This window comes from Anguilla rostrata, chromosome 5, assembly GCF_018555375.3.
Source record: "Anguilla rostrata isolate EN2019 chromosome 5, ASM1855537v3, whole genome shotgun sequence".
In the NCBI taxonomy this organism is placed as follows: domain Eukaryota; kingdom Metazoa; phylum Chordata; class Actinopteri; order Anguilliformes; family Anguillidae; genus Anguilla; species Anguilla rostrata.
The window spans coordinates 52,837,159-52,856,280 of record NC_057937.1 but is presented as its reverse complement, the minus strand read 5'-3'; the positions used below and the strand labels follow the sequence as shown (position 1 = coordinate 52,856,280).

General features: G+C 42.2%; 1 protein-coding gene across 1 annotated transcript in view; it reads right to left on the bottom strand.

Moving 5' to 3' along the window:
• The window catches only part of pkd1l2a (polycystic kidney disease 1 like 2a), a 33,907-nt gene extending 17,758 nt beyond the window's left edge, over nucleotides 1–16,149 (bottom strand). The window contains exons 1-15 of the mRNA XM_064338008.1: nucleotides 15,021–16,149; nucleotides 12,910–13,068; nucleotides 12,411–12,599; nucleotides 11,161–11,271; nucleotides 9,106–9,253; nucleotides 8,332–8,561; nucleotides 7,480–7,890; nucleotides 7,102–7,244; nucleotides 6,153–6,300; nucleotides 5,504–5,696; nucleotides 3,272–3,380; nucleotides 2,723–2,864; nucleotides 2,003–2,200; nucleotides 990–1,135; nucleotides 35–217 (exon numbers count right to left, since the gene is read on the bottom strand). Coding sequence (XP_064194078.1) covers nucleotides 35–217; nucleotides 990–1,135; nucleotides 2,003–2,200; nucleotides 2,723–2,864; nucleotides 3,272–3,380; nucleotides 5,504–5,696; nucleotides 6,153–6,300; nucleotides 7,102–7,244; nucleotides 7,480–7,890; nucleotides 8,332–8,561; nucleotides 9,106–9,253; nucleotides 11,161–11,271; nucleotides 12,411–12,599; nucleotides 12,910–13,068; nucleotides 15,021–15,378 — 2,868 coding nt within the window. The 5' untranslated portion in view covers nucleotides 15,379–16,149. The remainder of the gene's footprint in view (nucleotides 1–34; nucleotides 218–989; nucleotides 1,136–2,002; nucleotides 2,201–2,722; nucleotides 2,865–3,271; nucleotides 3,381–5,503; nucleotides 5,697–6,152; nucleotides 6,301–7,101; nucleotides 7,245–7,479; nucleotides 7,891–8,331; nucleotides 8,562–9,105; nucleotides 9,254–11,160; nucleotides 11,272–12,410; nucleotides 12,600–12,909; nucleotides 13,069–15,020) is intronic.
• Nucleotides 16,150–19,122: the final 2,973 nt, after the last annotated feature.

The window sequence follows — 19,122 nt, the reverse complement described above, 5'->3', positions numbered from 1 at the left end:
ACACACACACGCATGCACACACTGCTTGTCATACCTCCATCCTGGTGCTCTTTTCCTTTTCCCCTCCAGTGCCCTCGTTCAGCTTGGCGGACACAGATTGGTACATATTTGCCAGGACTGTCCCAGAGAGCTTGCCCTGCTGCTGCAGCTTTGACACCTGCTCTGAAACCTGGGTCTGCAGGTCCTGCACATTGGAGCCTGAACTGGTGTCCGTCACCTGCACCAAGCACCAACACATACACTCAGGCATTTATTCCTTATCCACAGAAACATGGATAAATTGTGTCCATTAAGGTTTAGGCAAAGAACATGGTATCTCATGACATCAGAATTGCAGTCAGTAGTAGCAGCCAGCAGCATTGGGGCAAATAGAATTTAAATGCAGTAAATTCAGGAAATTTATTCCAGTTCAGTTACTTAATTGAGTAATCCCCATAAGATTATTTCAGAAAAATCCCAATAAGTTTTTTCAAATTAATGGACTGAATTTAAATGAATTTCCTGAACTGGCTGAATTGAAATGAAACTAGGCCCTGCCCTGGTTGCCAGTACAGTAGGGCCTTTGCCTCCGGGCAGTCTACCGGTCACCCCTCCCTTTCACTCGGCAGACCACCAGCACTCAACGCGTCGGAGAAGGCCACTTCACACAGAGTTGGCACAGGCGGACTGTAGGTGCCCGTCTGACCAGAGAAGTCACTCGTGAACAATAAGATGAGGGTTTGCCCACCGAGACCCTCCCATCCTGGGCGACACTGTGGCCAATTGGGCGTCGCCTACAAAGCACCCATCCGCTATCAGCTTGTGTGCACTGAGAAATACATTGAAGGCGACGGGAACCTCACATGCATGCATCTTCAGAGAAGCCTCACGCGCAAGATCTGTTTCAGATTGGTCACACAAAACACAATCTGTCCAAGTATTCAGAGATGGTTCTCCTTAAAATCATCGTGGTAGAACCTTGAATTGAGACCCATGTCCTGATAACGCACCTGGGTAGTCAATGAGTAGCTCTCGCTGAACCCTGCCTTGTTTTCCACAGTGGCAGACAGAGTCAGACGGTAGTCCTTCTTCTTATCCCCGAGAGGGAGGAAGAGCGACGTCATGGCAGGAACATTTCCACAGTCTAGATGTTTACCTGAAAGCAAAGACAGGAGCACAATAGAACACATTAGTATAGGGATTCTCAACTCTGGTCCTGGAGGGGCACAGAGTATGTTGATATTTGTTTTTACCTTAAATTCAGTAACTAGTTTAGACCCAGGAGATCATGGGCCTGTATCGCAAGGCAAGGTTACAGAGTTAGCTAACTCAGTCATCCTGTTTTGTGATACAGGCACCAGGAAAGGTGAGTTAACTTCCACCTTCGCTAATGTGTGGTGAGCGTTCTGGCGCAAATTGGCTGCCGTGCATCACCCAGGTGGGTGCTACACATTGGTGGTGGGTGACGTGAGTTCCCCTTCACTGTAAAGCACTTTGAGCATTTGGAAAAGTGCTATATAAATGTAATTATTATTATTATTATTATTATTATTAATAATAATAATAATAATAATAATCATAATAATAATAATAACTATGACTAACTACATTAATTGATCGAATAAGTGCTGAGTAACAACAGAAACCAACTGACCCTGCTGCTCTCAGGACTATGTTTGCAGACCCCTGCATTAAAATAACTTTTCGGTAAAACTTCAAGTTGGAATGTGGTTACTACCAACATACTACTTGTTCATCAGTTTCAAATAGCTGAGTGTGTTGTCTGTTGATTTAAATAAAGTTATCAGTCGAGTTGTTTATAAAGTTGAATCCATCTTATTTCGGCTAGGATTTCTTACCTTAAGAGTTTTACCGCTCAATTTCTTGAGGTTTTGCTGCTCTTATCTTATCCATTCATTTTAATGCCTATTTTCAATTGCACACATCATTTTCTCACTATAAAACATGGATAAAGTCTTTGCTGAACGAATGCAGACAAAAGAAGGGTCCAAGAGGCCCTCACCTTTCCCAGCACTGAGGCAGAAAGTACAGGGGCTTGAACAGGATGGCATGGGCATGGAGCAGTTCACAGTAAAAGGTGTCAGAATTGTCCCCTTCGAAGGGTCGATGCTACACGTGAAGCCAGAAGAGGGGGGACTGGTGCTGGGTTGATTCTGGTCAATGGTATAGGTGTCAGATCCAGACTTCCCGTTAGCTATGCCTGGATGAGAGCAAAGAGTACTGACATGAAGAAAACCCCCCAAAAATTTAAGTTCCTATTATTATTGTTATTTCACATGAATTATCTCTATTAAAATAGCAGGAAACAATATGCCTTGTATACATTTTCCTTGTTTTTTAAAGAGAATTTTGAGGCACTCAGTTGGTAAAGGCGGGGCTATTTTGGTTTCCATTAGCATTAATCCCCCCCGAAACAACATGGCAGGCACCCACGGACCATCAGTTGTCAGGGAGAGACAGTGACAGTTTCTCCTACAATCCTGTTCATAATTATTGGCTTTAGCTACTTAGTGTATGTCCCTTTATTTGTTATAATTCTGGAAGGTGTTAACATAAGTGTCAAGCCTGTAACAGTTCTGACCTGACCTAACAATGGTAATTTTTGGTCATTAATACATTAAGAAAATGTAGATGAGTATTAAATTTCAACTTCTTTTAAAGAAAAGGTGTTTTAAATTGACCTGCAACTAGACTAGACAAATGTACGTGTGCATAACCCCACCTAGGACCACAACTTTGATATTCGCCTTTTGATTTTCGGCAGCTTTTAGCTCGGAACTTGACAGTTCCAGACTGCTGGTGCCCGTACTCCTGGGTATTAGTTTCCCTGGCATCTTGGAATCATAACACCGCTTCAGGCCATCCTGAAAAATTAAAACATGTTCAACCACAGACGGTTACAGTGCCCTCCAAAAGTATAGAAACAGTAGAGTGACATTTGTTATTTTTTCTATATACTTAGATTATTTAAGGTATTTAGAGATTTGAGATAAAAAATGTTTTACTGTTTATTCAATCATATTTTGCACTTACACTAAATACATTACATTACACAGTCCCCTAAAAATTAATTCCCTGCTATTATTTTTTTGTGTGTTTACACTATAACATGACCATGTGTTTAAAATCATTTTGCCGGAATGATCTTATTCAATTAAGCTTATACATAATATGAAGAACACAAACAATAGCATGCATAATATTAATATTAGTTCAAGAAGCATTACGTCTGATGGTGAGATAAATAGGTACAGCAGGCAGGGTTACTTACTTCCACATTATTGATGTCCACTATGTACCATTTAATAGTCTGGCAGCCCTCGCAGGTCAGTTGCAGGTTAATGTTTTGATTGGCGTTCACTGGGTTGCAGGCAGAACAGCTGCAGAGTGAAGGATGTTTGTTTTCACTTAAGGGGCAGAGACTGTTCAGTGTACAGTCACTCTCACTGTGCATCACTTGTATACTGGATATATAACATCAAGAATACGGCATGACCAAACTTCACTTTGAGATTGATTTCGGGTTGAGGAGTTGATCTTATCCAAATAAGAGTAGCTTTTCTGGGGACCCGTGTGTGATTACACATGATATATTGTGGAGGTCATCTTCCAAAAAGACATTATAAAATAAACTTCCCAAGACATGTGCCTGAAAATGGTAAACAGACCTAGACAGCACCTACCACAAGTGTTATCATCAGATATTCACACTTTGAACCTCAAGGAGTCAAATCACAGCTGCGTATATAAATGTAAAAAACATTAACAAACCTGTAAATGATTAGAAGACCATTTACTGTAACAATTACCCACATCTACACATTCATATTCAGAGAATAATGTTTACCATCTTGAACAAGTCATATAGACCAGATGCACATACACAAAACTCGCAGCACAAATTGTAGCCTGATGAGGGAATGTTTGCATGTATGCACAGTGCGTACATGCAAACAGTTTTGCATATGAAGTAGAGATCAGAAGGCACAGTTAAACTCCTGCTTATTCCGTTGAATATTTTCATTGGATGTGAGGAAATTGATGTATTTGCTAGTGAGAGTGTATCCAGCACTACGGACAGCACACAACAAAACGCTCCCTCTGTGGTGGCAGTTGTCGATTGAAATGATCCAGAGGAGAGACAAAGTAATGTTGCTTGGCTATTTCCGGGATGGAATGGGAACATTTTGTGGGAGGTTCTAGGCTATCTTTTATTTCTTCCAGAAGAGTAGTTAGTTGTGTGACTACTTAATCTGTACCGTTTGATGATTTATTGTTCAGGGAGTTGAAACAGTGTGATTCTTGTTGCAAAGATTTCTAGGCCTTTCGTCTTCATTTACACCTGCTCTTTAGAGGTGGAGAAATTTCATGCAAAACATCAACCCTCGTTAATTGCGTAAATTTAGTAAACTCAATGGAATACATAATCAGCCAGACTTATAATATCTCTGCCTGTTTTATGCACAATCCTCCCTTAAATGCACTGCATTAATGATAGAAGCGGCCATTGCCATAACTCACATATACAACATGCAAACTGCACTTCCAGCTCCATGCACCTGTTTGGTACTTAACATGCATGTCTCTGGAGCAGAATGCATCACATCCGTGTCTGAAACTAGTCACAAAGCGCTTAGTACATCTGACCCTAATGACCAGATTTACTAAGGAAATAGACACAGCTCAAAAACATTCGCAATATTGTGTCTCCGTTGCGGTTGAAGATACTGGCATATTATTGACTGATTTACCAAAACTAATAAAATAAATACACACCCTCATTTGCAATTTTGGGGTAGGAGGCACCCATTAAAAGGTTCAGAAACAATATGGCATGCTTACATGTTCAGATTACTAGGCGCTAAGAAATAGATATGGAGCACTGAGGCACAAGTAGCGGGTAACGAGGGAACCACAAACAAGAAAACTTAAATTTACAGATCAGGAAATACAGGTAATGGTCAAGGAAGTCGGCCTACGGCTTCACAATGTCATATTACAGCATAGGAATAGCTTACAACACCAACGGGTAGGACACAAAATTGACATCACATATAAAAAATAATTAGGTCTAGTAAAACTAACAGTAGTTAAAAAAGGAAAGTTGCAGAGAGGTGTAATCTCTGCAAAATACATTATAATAACTATTTTGACCCATTGACTCATGTTTTCAAAGAAAGTGCCAATACCTTGGGGAACAACCTTGGTCCTGGAAACCTACAAGATCTGAAAGGTTTTTGCTTTTACTCCATTTCAGACCTAAGATACCAGGTGAGGTAAGTCAACTGTGTGACTAATTGCTTTCATCAATCAATTAAGGGCTGGGTAAAAAATGACAACCTGAAGTTCTCCAGGACCAGGGTTGGCCACCCCTGAACTAGAGCATGGAAATGTAAGGAGTGGTTCCATGGAACTCTATCTATATAAGCCCTGTGCTATAATCGTTATATTATACTGCCAAACCAGCAGCTATACAAGGCTACAATTGCCATGCAGTCCTTACCTTATACTTATTTTCAAATCCTCCTTTGGCTTTACAATTATACATTGGGATGCTCTCTCGGGGCCTGAACCACCGTTTTTTAGGGATGCTTCGACAGTGTACTTAGCAACGTCAAATGTGTCTGGCATGCAGTCACTGGGAATTTTCAGTTTTTCTAAATTGCCTGTTGGGCAGCCATCTTTACACCCGCCACCTATGGTAAGAGATGGAACAGTGGTAAGACCAGCATTATTATAAGCATTGTTCAGAAGTTTTTAGAACTCATCAAAATCAAACCAACAATGCCCATGACATAATTGTTTTTATCACATTACCATAATACTCAATTAAACACAAATACCTAAGCATGACAGGTCTAATATGAATCATGATGTCATCAACCATCTAACTGTGATGCTCACTACTATCTATACTTTTTTGGTTCAGTCTTGAATGAACCAACCAATTACAGTAGATCAGGATAAGGTCCTTTCTGATCAGTTGAGAAAATAAAAAACACACACTTCTATCATAGTTAGACTGCGTGATATACTTAGAATAACTCTCCCATGAAACCTGTCTATTTAGGTTTAGCTTGTGAGGTTATTACCCTCTAGAGGTCACAATTTCCCCAAATTTATTTCAATTAAAAAAAAAAACTCTAACTTACTGCAGTTCCAGGCAAAATTGTAATCGCTACTGCTTTTTGGCAGGTCTTTCACCTGGAGTGTAACAGAGTCACCGATGACTGGATTCTTTGGTGACAATTCGATATTAACGTTAGAATCGTCCCGGGGGACTCTGGAATGTTCGTTGGTCTGTCGACAACAGAAAATGCCTCAGAATCAAAGGTTTACACTTAGTTTATCATTAGCATGGCATTAGCATGGCGTAAGTATTTGTTGGGACTCTGGAAATATCAAAAGATGGTGACACTGAGTCTCTTTGCGTAGTTTGAAGATAAATGGATCAAGCAGAGTGTGCAAAAATAAAAATTCACTGTGGCAAATATTACCATTAGTGTGGCCACCACACCTACACATTCAGCTATTTCTTTATAATAATTGTAGTCCACTGTGTGCTATAAGATCAAAAAGGCTTCATGTTTCTGCAAGGTTTATCAAAAAATTATGAAAATCATTTTTTTGGAAGTCCAACAGACATTGGAAGTGTAACAAAACATTACCATATGAGATGCATGCTTATTTCCAATTTAAGTAGTCCGTAATGAAAAGTGCAAAAACTAAATAGCTTCTGTGAACTGTACTGTAGGATAGAAATGATTCCATAATAATTATGGGAAATCACCAATTTTAAGGGATTGTGAACATCAGGGGGTATGGACGGCAAAGCTGTACTGTAGATGACAGTGATTCCCTTTTCAGTTAAATAACGCACTACCAATGGTCCATGCATGATGTCATTGCTGAACTTCATGGCATGCATGGTGTGCTATGGGAGGCTTGCATTTGTGAATGCCCATAGCACAACATGATTTGAAACATGTTTTGGAAGCAGGGGTTTGGCAGGGAGATGATATGAAGTATGAAATCATCCTTTGTGAACCTGCAGACCCGCAGCACAATTTAATTGTATCAACCATAGCATGTTCATCTTACCTCATTGGTTTGAGAACTGTTGCAAACCATAGTTATGCTTCCCACATCCAAGTCCATCTCTGATAGGTCATTTGCTGCTCTGACACTCACTTGGAATGTTGCAGTTGGAAAATATTTCATGTAAATATCCACCAGTCTGTCTGCTGCAATTGAAAAAGAGAACGTATAATTTTTTCATTCTAATCGATCATGAACGCTTACCTCTTGTCAAAAATTAATCCTGCCATCACCAAGGTGACAAATCGTAAAATATGAATCATTGTTTTTAATCTCGGAGTGATATACTGGGATAGGCACTGCCATAAAATCTGCTAATGGATACCTACGCTTATATATTTAAAATGATTGCAAATGCCAGACAGACAGACAGACAGACACCTTGTGCATCAGCTGGGACCCCAAACTCCTGGAGGCTGCTGTTCATCATCTCCCTCGTCTCGTAGACGCTGCTGTTGCCGTTGGATATGCGGAAGAGCAGCCGCGCAGGAGACCCACGGGCCAGCGAGACGTTGACCCGGAGCTCGGACCCCGTGCACAGCTCGTCCCCCGACGACAGCAGCCAGGCCTCCAGGCCCCCCACCGGCTCCAGGAAGCAGGCCAGAATCTCCGTAGAGACATCCACGGCGGTCACCTCATTGGAGGCCAGCAGGGTGAGCTGGTGGCAGCCCGGTCCCAGCTGCAGCTGGGCGTCCTGGTCCACTGTGATGTTCTCAGGGTGGATCCCTCGCACCGCGGTCGCCGTGGCCAGGACGGTCTGACCGCTCTGGACTTTGTATGTGATGTTGGTCCCTAGAACCGCATTTAGTTTTTTTTAAATTAAGGTGTATTATTAAAGGGGTTCTCTTTTAGTACATGAATCTATGTATCTTTATTATCTGCTTTATATGGAAGTTGTATACAGGTTTATGCTTCCTTTGCCAGCCTTGCTTTCCTATGACTGGTGTGATTATGCAACTTCCTATTTCCTATACCGTTTCCTAGGTAAGAGGTACTTGTACAGTCTGATTGAAGCCTTTGAACAAAGGTACTGTTTATGGCAATATATTACTTTTTGTTGCCAGTTATCAGAACTACAAGAGCTTCATAACCTGTTACAGCAAGAATCTCTTAATTTTTAGAATGGTTAAAATATGCCTATTTTTTCACCTTCACCAACCGACAAGCCAATTAAACATCCATTTATTCATTTTAGGACAAGTCAGAAATGTTGACAGTATTCAAGCCATCTACCTGCATCCACCTCCACCTGGATGTTCAAAGTGCTGCCATAAAGGGCCTTGCAGTTTGTGCTGTCCCCTGATTGGTTCAAACCATAGCACCGAATGACACCAAACTCGCCGATTGGCTCTTGAATGGTAATGGTTTTCTGTGCAGTCACATGCCACTCGCTGGTGGTGCACTCCACCCCAACCGTGAAAATGCCAGGCCGGGTATACTTGTGAACCATGCTGCTTTCTGACCTAAACATAAGACAAGATGGACATCATACATGAGACCCAGGAACTCACCATGTGTGACAAAAAAACATTATGTATCAGCGACTGCTGTCACAACATGCCCACGTTAAATAAAGTTCTACTTAATACTCATGAATTTTAAACTGTTGAAAGGTTTTTTTTCTCCCAAATTGGAAGGTGTACTTTCATATCTTTTTCATTCTTATTGCTGCAAATCATTTAATCAGAACAGGAGAGTGCAGAAATGCACGCACACTCCTTCAGAGCATGTGCTGCGGTCAGACGCCCTTTCTTTCTGGGTTGCAGTCTACCGTCTCAGCTGAACATTCATCGTTTCAGAGGAGAACACCTCATGTGTGGCTGCCACAGGCAGACTGCAGGTACCTGACTGACCAGAGGAGGCCACTGGTGTGCGAGGAGACATGAACAAACCCACATGCTGAAACCCACCCCATGGGCAACATTGCAGAGCTCCCATTTAACGTGCCACCATGGTTGCGCTCTCAGCAAGGCTGCCAGTGACGTAAGACAAAATGGTGCAACTCACTTCTCTGGACTGTAGGGGTCGACAGTGTGCCCATCGCCAGCGCTGAGGGTGCAGGTGAGATTTCCCTGGAATGGGTGGAGTAGCCACTTGACTGTGATTGTGACATTGTCAAAAACGGCAGCCAGCTTGCTCATTAACAGTCGGAGACCTGCCAGCAACAGATGTCACAGTGACATTAGATGGTTTTTATTTCACTTAATTCAATTTCAGCGTTATCTTTACAACAGTTTAAACATGGCAATGCAGCTGAGCCTCGATATAGCATACCTGCATCATCCACAAATTGCCAGATGGTGCCAGCTTTATTTGTGTAGGAAGTAGTTTTTCACAACAATGTACCAGAAAGGCCAGGATAAAATCAGCATTTGACCTTACCTTTTAAATCATAATGAAATCCTTTTTTTGTACTTGAAAAAAAGATTGGCAAGTTTATTTTAGTGCGATTGCTAAACTCACCAAACTGTGTTTGTAAAGGAAAAAACACATAAGAGCTGAACCTAGGCCAAAATAACCATAAACCCAGATCTTTTTTGTTTGTTTGTCTGAAACACTCACAGTCAGAGTGGACAGAGGAAGTACCTGGGAGCAAAGCTCAAAGCAATAACTATGCAGCCCACCCCACACCTGTGATGAGCACCTTTACTGACTGAACTCCTCTGGAGGACTTTTAATCATTTCAGTTTACAATGACACAAGAAAATTTAATCTAATTTGCTATGTTCAGTTCAGCAGCAGATAAGCCTACAGTGAGGTGTGTGGGTGGGGGGGGGGGTGAGTATGTGCTCGGACTCACAGAACAGACACGTAGCGCACGCACAGATAGTCAGTCTAAAGTACGCACAGTGTCCACGGCCCTACCCTCAGCTCTGGCCAGCTGGAACTACAGGCATGCTAAACCTAGAGTGTTTAGCAAGTTTATGGTGTACGCTGTTAATTTTTTTACAGCCTTGTGTCAAATATACTTTTATTGCCCCAAAGAGCACCTTAACAAGCTTATCATAACAGGATACATTAAATAAGTGACACAGGAGTGATAAGAGCAACAAGAACACATAGCATGGAATATCTTTTCAGACAGCATCTTGGCTCGACTCCCATCAAGTTTAGGTATTTTATGGTTTAAGGTTATATTTTTGTGGCTTTATGTTTCTCTTCTGAAGGCTTGTAATGGATGGATTTTAGTTATTGGTTCACACTACTTGTGCTCTAGTAATGTCACATCTTATTGGTTATTGGTCGGGGGAATTTTGTTAGTCAGGTCGGGCCCAATTGATCATATTCATCAGGTGCACTTCTGTTTCTCCTATATCGTAAGTCACACTGGATAAGGCCATCTGCTTAAATTAATGTAATGTAAATACCGAAAGGCTAATTTTGCCTTTCTGTGATGGAATATGATTACTGTAATATTATTTCCACCATGCTATTTGTCATTACATAACTCATATTAGCTTTCCCTGCTGTGGCAAAGGTTATCACCGATTATCACTGCATATATAAAGTTTATTATTATTACTTTTCCAGTGCCTCATATTTCATAGTTAATCAACAGCACCATTAATTGTAAGACATACATTACTATAACAACACTTTATCCCAGTAGCCATCTAGCACCTAAATTAACACTCTTGATGGAAGTCAGCTAACTGTACAGCATATGCCCGCATACAGTATTGGTGCACTTTCTACATTCCTTTATTCATTTACCATACCTATGTGGGATAATAAACAAATCAGGCTACCAGGTAAATCAAGCAATTCAACCATAAGTAATAAAAAAGATAATTTGATTACTTTATGTACATTACCTTTTTATCAGCCGATCAAATTCTTTGAACAGATTACCTCCAATCAGCAAGCACTTTGAGTCCCTGGCTGTTTAGAATGTCCCAGAATATTCTGTGATAGTGTTTTGGGTTGTGAGTCATGAGACATGCAGTACAGAGAACGTTCCAGAAGTTTCAGTGAGAGTATCGAGTGTTCTGAGTAGAACACTGTATACAGCGTGGGGTGCGTGGTGCGGGGGTGGGCGGTTGGGGGTTGGCGGGGTCTGACCGTCTTTGCAGTGGTACTCCACAGACAGATAGCTTCCCAGTCCTGGACAGGGCTCCCCAAGCGATGCCACATCCAGGGCCACCTGACACGCCTGCAGCCCATGGCAGTGTCCTGGGTACACAGAGCGGTCAGGGAGGGGTCAGGAGGGTGCTCTTTCCTTTAACCAGCACAACAAAATGGGCGTCCATGCTTCGAAAACACAAAGGTACTTCAACAATGTACACGTGTGAAGAACACAAATTCAGAATTAAGTGGAGGATCATCATTCAAATATTCTAAATGTAGTCCAATCAATCACAGAGTAATAGTTATGAGTAATATCTGCTCCACCCCAAGCAATACCATCTGGAAACACAAGCGGGCCTTTGTCAGAAATCCCTCAGTCAATATTTATCAAAATGCATTTGGATTTCAGATGCAGTCCGTCCCTTCAAAGTGCAGGGTACGGCTATTGTGGCTTTGTCACATACAAAGTCATCTTTGTATCCGCACTGTAAGGCGTCTGTATGAGTGGAATTATATTTGAAAGAGGGGTTTCGTTGCTCTTTACTGCTGCATTTAGCTCTCTGTTAGGTATGTTAAGTGATGTTTACTATGCATCAGTAACAGCTCTGTTGTGTGTTTCAGAAATGGAGCAGGCAACAATGCATTGAGGTATCAGCCAATCATATTGACCTTCTGCAACCCATTATGTTTTTTTTTTCCCCCTCTGATTGCCCAGTGTAGTGTGCCCACACAAGGTGGTATCCTGCTTCACTGACCAATGACCAACTGCTGAAACTTTCAGAGGTGTGGGTGAGTTTCTCATTAGCGGCCTGCTTCAGCACCACGTTATCAACAACCTATTTTTCTCAATAGGCTGAAGCAACGTGACAGTTTCTAATGTTGTGTTGGTATTGATGAAAATATCAAATATTAAATAATCCAAATATACATTTGATGAACCAAAAAATTAGATAAGTTATATAATAATGCATATGTGTCAATAATAAATAATAAATTGAGAGTAAATAATTGTCATTTAAGTATCTGACATTTCAGTTCATTTGCGTATAATTGATAATTGCCGGGACTTGCGCACTGTTATGTACAACTACATACGCTGGTGTTTCACAAGCATTTAAAGCTCGAGAACACCGCCATGACCTGCAACATTTCTGAGACTTTTGCAGCCAGAGAGCTGGTGGCTGAAGCGCTTTATTTTCACAGCATAGGACCATGCTGCTGAGGCGGCTGGATTCGCACAGCACCTTTCACCAAGTCCACCACGTCCACCCAGCTGCACTCCTCCTGGGCGGCTGACGGCGAGGTCCCCCGGCTCGCCTGGCAGTAATGCACGGTCTTCCGGCCGTAGAAGCCGTCGTCAATCTGAACCACCTGCCCGGACCCGCACTGGAGCGTCGCGTTGTAATCCGCACAGGCCAGGGCGTGGCCAGACTCTGGGACACGGCAGAGATGAACATGTCAGTCCACACAGAGTGAGCAGGCATGAGACACACACACACACACACACACACAGTCCCTCCTTCCTCACACACCACACACACACACACACACACAAGCACATACAGTTAAGCACACATATGCACTCTCTGTCCCTCTCACACCAAATCATGCACACACATACACAAGTAATCTCTCTTTAACATGCAAACACAGTCTTCTCAGTGTCACATACAGGCTATGCACACACGCATACACACAAACACACACATGCACACACACACACACACTAACAGCAGCCCTCACCAAACTCGCAGATGAAGTCGAGTTCTTGGCTGCAGTTGTCAGTTGCCTCCCACTGGAACCCAGAGTCCCTCAGGATGAGGCCACACCCAGCCCCATCCAGGGGGTCCCTAACCCAGTTGGCATAGCTCACGTCGGAGCCATCAAGCCAGGAGAGGGGACCTGCCGACACATACCAACATCAAGCTGTGTGTCAATATACCCAGAATCCTCTGGAGCAACAGAGTACATACAAAATGGCCACATAGGGCTGTAGTCTGTCTGTGTTGCTCCATGTCTGGTTCTTTCTTTAAAGAGGCTCTTTAATACCAGTGTAGAAAACCATGTGTATTAACTCCATGCCAGCGGCATCGTTGGGTGGAGTCAGTCCATAAACCATCTTTTAAGTTACGTGATTTAAAACCTTCACTCAGCTCTAAGGGCTGTTCCATAGGTATTGGAAAAAAACAAGCTTTTGTTCCTTGGCCGGGCAAGCAGATATCAGTGAAAGTGGTTCCACAAAACATGGCAAAAAAAGATCAACCTCCGCCGGAAACGACAGCTGTACTGCTACGAGATAACTCCGCAAAGGCGGAGTCATGGCTGTGATGCACTGGTGGTCATGGTAACAAACAAGGAAGGGTCCGTATTCTTTGTTTGATGGATAAAAAGAGAGATAAACCATAAGGAATGAGACAAGAGGGTCTATTGATGACCCGGTGAGTTAGGTAGATAAAGCTATAATGGGATGGCCAGCTGCAACTGGAGATAGTCACCATGCACAAAATGCCCTCGCAAACAACAACCAGTCCAGCCCTTCTATTCTGAAAGCATATCTCATGGTCTCAAGTCCACAGAGGCCAATTGTACGTTGTTTTAAAAGATTGTTAATCTTGTTTGCTAGCCTGTTAGTCACACCCAAAAATGTCCGTTCTCAAAACATTATTTTTTTTTTTAGAAAAATCATTCAACATTAATTTTTTGTTTTTTTTTGTTTTGATTTTAAAGTAGCTCGAGCAGTTTTCCATAGGGGCATTTTAAACACTTTGGACATTTTGATAATACTGCAAATAGACATATGATGTAAAAAGATGCAGCATGATGCAGAAAATTATATTAGCATGACAATACCAAATGACACACAGTAAATGCCTATCAATGGTTATTGACAGGCATTTATGAATGAGTTGTGCTTGTGAAGGTTTTATGTATTGCTTATGATGCACTTGGTCACATGGCTTGTATGAAGTACTGTATCACTTACAGAAAGTGTTACCAAAATGTACAACAACAGCTAAGTTCATAATAAGTGCATAAATGACCATGAAAGAGGCACCAATATTGTTCCAAGACTGCGGAACGTTACGGTCTCACCAATGTGGTCACACTGTTTGTTCGGGTCTAATATGACCCTACCGCTGCATACTGGCAGATCATAAAGCAGAAAACAACTTAATCCAGCAAGTTCAACTTTGTAAAGAAGGCCATTGTTGTTACACGATTTTCTTTGGGTGCATACATTGCCTTGAATCACATTTTAAGCGGGATCTGGAAATTTCAGGCGTGTGACCCACGCCCCAACGCAGTCAGTTAAAACAGGGTCTCTTCATAAAACATATCCCCAGTTAACACAAAACCTTTTTTAAAATTCAAGAACACTGGGGTACAGTCCTGTTTGATTACAATTTCACTGAGATGCTGTTCTGGTCAGAATGTTCCACAAACATTCTAAGCACAAATGTACAGCTTCCAACAAGTTCTACTAAAAAACAAAAAAACATTCCAGGCATGTTGTATATAAATCTGCATAGCATTCTCTGAGGGTTATAATTTAGTTATAAAAAACATGATGGAGTATAAGTGTTAATTAAATTTTACGAACATTCAGAACAGTAAGTATTAAAATAGAAAATTTTCTGAACACTGCAAACCTTGCAGTATAACCTGTAATTACTATTTTTAACTGGAAAAATACAACTGCATAATGCTCTAAAAAGCCCTGAAATTTAATATCTAATTTAAAAGTTGTGTAGATGAGACATACAGGGACCCTGGCACATATACATGCAGGGAACACCTACACAAACTCCCAGGAACTGTTCTGTTAACCCCAAACTTGGTAGCCAGAAACCTACCTTCAGGAGCCGCGGGGTCCAGGGTGAGGTTCTGGGAGGCGGGCGCCAGGCCCAGCCACCAGTCGAGCCCCGGATCCAGGTGCTTCTGCAGAAACTGCTGAGTCTCGTCATTGAGGACGAACGGCAGGTGCCCGCCACCCCTCTCACACCAGCTCTGGGCACTCAAAAAGGTGCGCTTCAGCCTCACAAACTCATAGCAGGAACCGTCAAAGGCCTCCTGGCGCTCTGGGCAAGACGGGGCCACAGGGTCAACGGGGGCCTCGTGGTTGGCAGTGGTCATGGGGTCGTCTGTGGCATTGGACAGGCTAGCGGACAACACCGCGGCAGAGAGCAAACTCAGAAGAAGAGTGGCGCCCATCGCTGCACCACAGTCTGAACACACATAGGACTACTGGTAGCGCCCTCGCTTCAAACCGCCCTTTTAAAGGGGGATGACGTCACAGCCAGTCCACTCGACACCACTTTTGGCCTCCACAGAACGACCCGCTTCGTCTGCCAACAATGGGTTGGCCGCCTGATTGCCCTTCTTTGTGAGGTTCCAATGGGACACATTATCCCTGACAGCAAACAGACAGAGTGGCAGCCCATTGTGAGAGCAATAATGAGATGCGCAATAAGGGCTCATGGACCCTGTGTAAATATCCCTATGTTTTGCCCCTGCCACAACAAGCAGCCATTAACGTGCTCCTGACCAACTGTGGGGAGAGATAAGCCCATGTCATGCTCACAAAAAAAGGGGCTCCAGTTCAGTACCACCAGTGACATCTAAGCCGTCAGCCAGGTTTTTTTTTCGGCCGAAAAAGTAAAAGCCACATCAAAGGAATCCAAAGCGGAGACTTTTCATGGCAGGAAAAGGACTTACCACTCACAATAAAACCTGTATTTCTCACCTCTTTCCAATATCTTATGCTACTTCTAGAAACAATGCAATGCCTTAAAAGATTTGACTTCTGTTCAACCAACAAGTGATTCAACGGAGTCTTATATAGAAACATTTGCCTAAATTTCTTAATTAACTACCACACTTCTAGCCACATGAGATCTGCAGTCCCACATCAAGTGCACATTGTGAGATTAATGTAGTATAATGCACTGCTAGTGGTGCAGTGTCTATGACAACAGCGGAGTGTAGGTGGAATCTGTGGGGTTTACTTCTTTGGGCAAGCTGTGGGCAGGGCCTATGGGGATTAGTGCTTTGGGCCAGATGTTGGCAGAGTTTGTGGGGGTTAGTGTTTTGGCCTAGCTGTGGGCAGAGCCTGTGGGGATTAGTGCTTTGGGCCAGATGTGGGCAGAATCTGTGAGGCTTAGTGTTTTGGGCTAGCTGTGGGCAGAGTCTACGGGATGTAGTGCTTGACAAATTCAACTCCCATTTACAAAAGACTAAGAGGTACCTTTTAACTTTTGCATAAAAGGTACTTTTTAGCTTTTGCAAAAAGAGGCTAACAACAGAGAAAATGGGTAATAGTAATCCATCCATCTATTGTCTATACCCGCTTATCCTGGTCAGGATCGCGGGGGTGCTGGGGCCTTTCCCAGCTTGCATAGGGTCGCCAATCTATCACAGAGCACACTCACCATTCACTCACGCACTCACACCTATGGGTCTCTGACTAGCCTAGCTGCTCATCTTTGGACTGTGGAAACCGAAGTACCCACATAAACACAGGGAGAACATGCAAACCTCACACAGATAGGCCCAGGCTGGGATTTGGGATTCAGGATTCTCCAGCCCAGGTCATTAACAGTGAATCACTGAAACCAAAAAACTTTGTAATGCCCAATTTATCTGTTATTACAAAGGACTGGCTTAAGTTGTATTGAAGTAAACCCACGAGCACTAACACATAGAGAACACCCCACGATAAAGTGTCTGACACAACAAAGGACAGTTCATAGTTCAAAGAATAAAATTACTTTCTATCTCGTAGAGTCCCACTTTCAACTGCAAGTCCAAAGTATGGTGTTAAAACATGATAATGTATACTGCTGTGACACTATTTTACACGAAAGTCAGAAATATTTCAATTAATCAAGAAAACTGCAGTTGATGAGAAACAAATCCTAAGAGCTGTGAAAAACATAAAACAAAAGTCTGTGACATCACCAGCAGTCTCTGGAGGGCAACAGTGAAAATATCACTTCTACTGTACGCAGATGAATTTGAGAGTAGAATTACAGAGGCTACGCTGCACAATGCAAACCTCTTGATAGCAGCAAGAATCAAAAGGCCAGATCAGAAGTTGCAAAATAAAATAAAATACAAAGATAAGCCAGAAGGAACCAAGTTTTATGGACAAGATGTGACCAAAATGAACCTTTAGGAATGCAATGGAAAGCCAAAAGTGTGCAGAAAGAAAGGAACAGCCCATAATCCAAAGCATATCAACTAATTTGTGAAATATGACAGAGGTAGTCACATGGCCTGGGCATTTATGGCTGCTTCTGGAACAGGCTCACTCATCTTCATTGATGATTAAATGGACAGCAGTAGTGTGATACATTTCGAAGACATTAGACAAACTTTGGTCTGGTTATGCACAAAGAAATTCCTCCAACCTCAACAGCTTCATCTTTCAGCAAGACAATGACCACAAACACACTGCCTTCATCAATGAGAAAAAGAGGAAAGTTTTGGACTGGACAAGTTTTGAATCACCTGATTCAAATCTGATCAAGCATGAATTTTACTTGCTGAAGAGGAGACTGAAAACAGAAACCCTCAAAACAAGGATCAACTGAAAGCGGCTGCAGTGAAGGCCTGGAAAAGCATTTCAAATGATACCAAACGTTGGGTGATGTCAATGGGTTGTGGACTTCATGCAAATTATTTAAGATATAAATTTTTAAGATCGGGCAGGTTTCAGGCTGATTGGGCTGGTTAACAGTTTTCAAATCTGTTCACTATTTTCTAGCGACTCAGTCTGAAGTTGTGTAACATTTCTAATCTGATGGTCACCTGGTTATTCTTAGAAACTGTCAAAAGACACTGGACTCAGCTATTCGTAAAATGACGTAAGAGATACAGCCAAGTTAGTTACGCTTCGACATTATATATTCGGTGACAACACCGCAGGGTTGAAAACCAGAGCAACAAGAGTGAAAAATCAGAATTTGGACATAAAAATAGTAGCACATTTGTTATTCGGGTAAACTGAGCTCTGTGGTTTTTTTTTTTTTTTGGTTTTTTATTTATTTATTTTTACCCTTAGTAGGGGTCAATTTGGATCATGTTCATATGGGTCCTCACACCAAACCTGTTCACCTTTGGAGACCCTACTGGGGGGACAAATAAGCCCCCAACGACATAGCTCTGGGTATCATAAAACCTTGCAAGCCCTTCCGCCACAACAAGGCCTTGGTCCAGGAAGGGTGTACTACAGTGTGCAACAGTAATAATGAATTAAACTATTATTATCTACTCAATAAAAACACAAACAAACGCACTGCTATTGACAAGACAAGGTAGTCCTATCTTGATATGACAGGTAATCAGATGGCACCTTTAACACCAACAGATATTCCAGGTCTGCCTTTGGTGCCTTGTGTAAAACTTGCAAAATCTATGCCTGTCGTTAAGATAGCCAATATTGGCTATCTTAGCTCACACAACTGAACACAAAAATGTTACATTCCAAAGCACTGCTACCTGATACTTTCTAAATTATTTCAAGTAACTTGGCCCTGTGTTTTTCATCTGATGGGTCATATAAAGTTTAGACAAATAAGTGCAATAGTATTGTTTCTTATATGTAAAATAAAACAATCTTGTTTGTGAACACAATTTTCTCAACAAAATAATAATATTATTATTCAAACCCTACATGCCAGTCAGATCCCTCCATTCTGCTACCTCAGGACGCCTGGCACCTCCCCCTCTTCGCACCTGCACATTCAGAACACCTGCACCTCTCCCCATCCCTCCCTACCTCCCTGTAAATGACTGTAAGCTTAGGGTTGTAACTAGGCAGCTGTTTCGTATGTAACTTAGGTGCATTGTCTGTCTTAACTACTGCTTGTATTTTTTCCATAGACTGCGTTGTTGCAGTTCTCGTTGTGTTAGTGTTAATCAATTTAACCTTCAGGGTCCAAGTTGAACTATGCG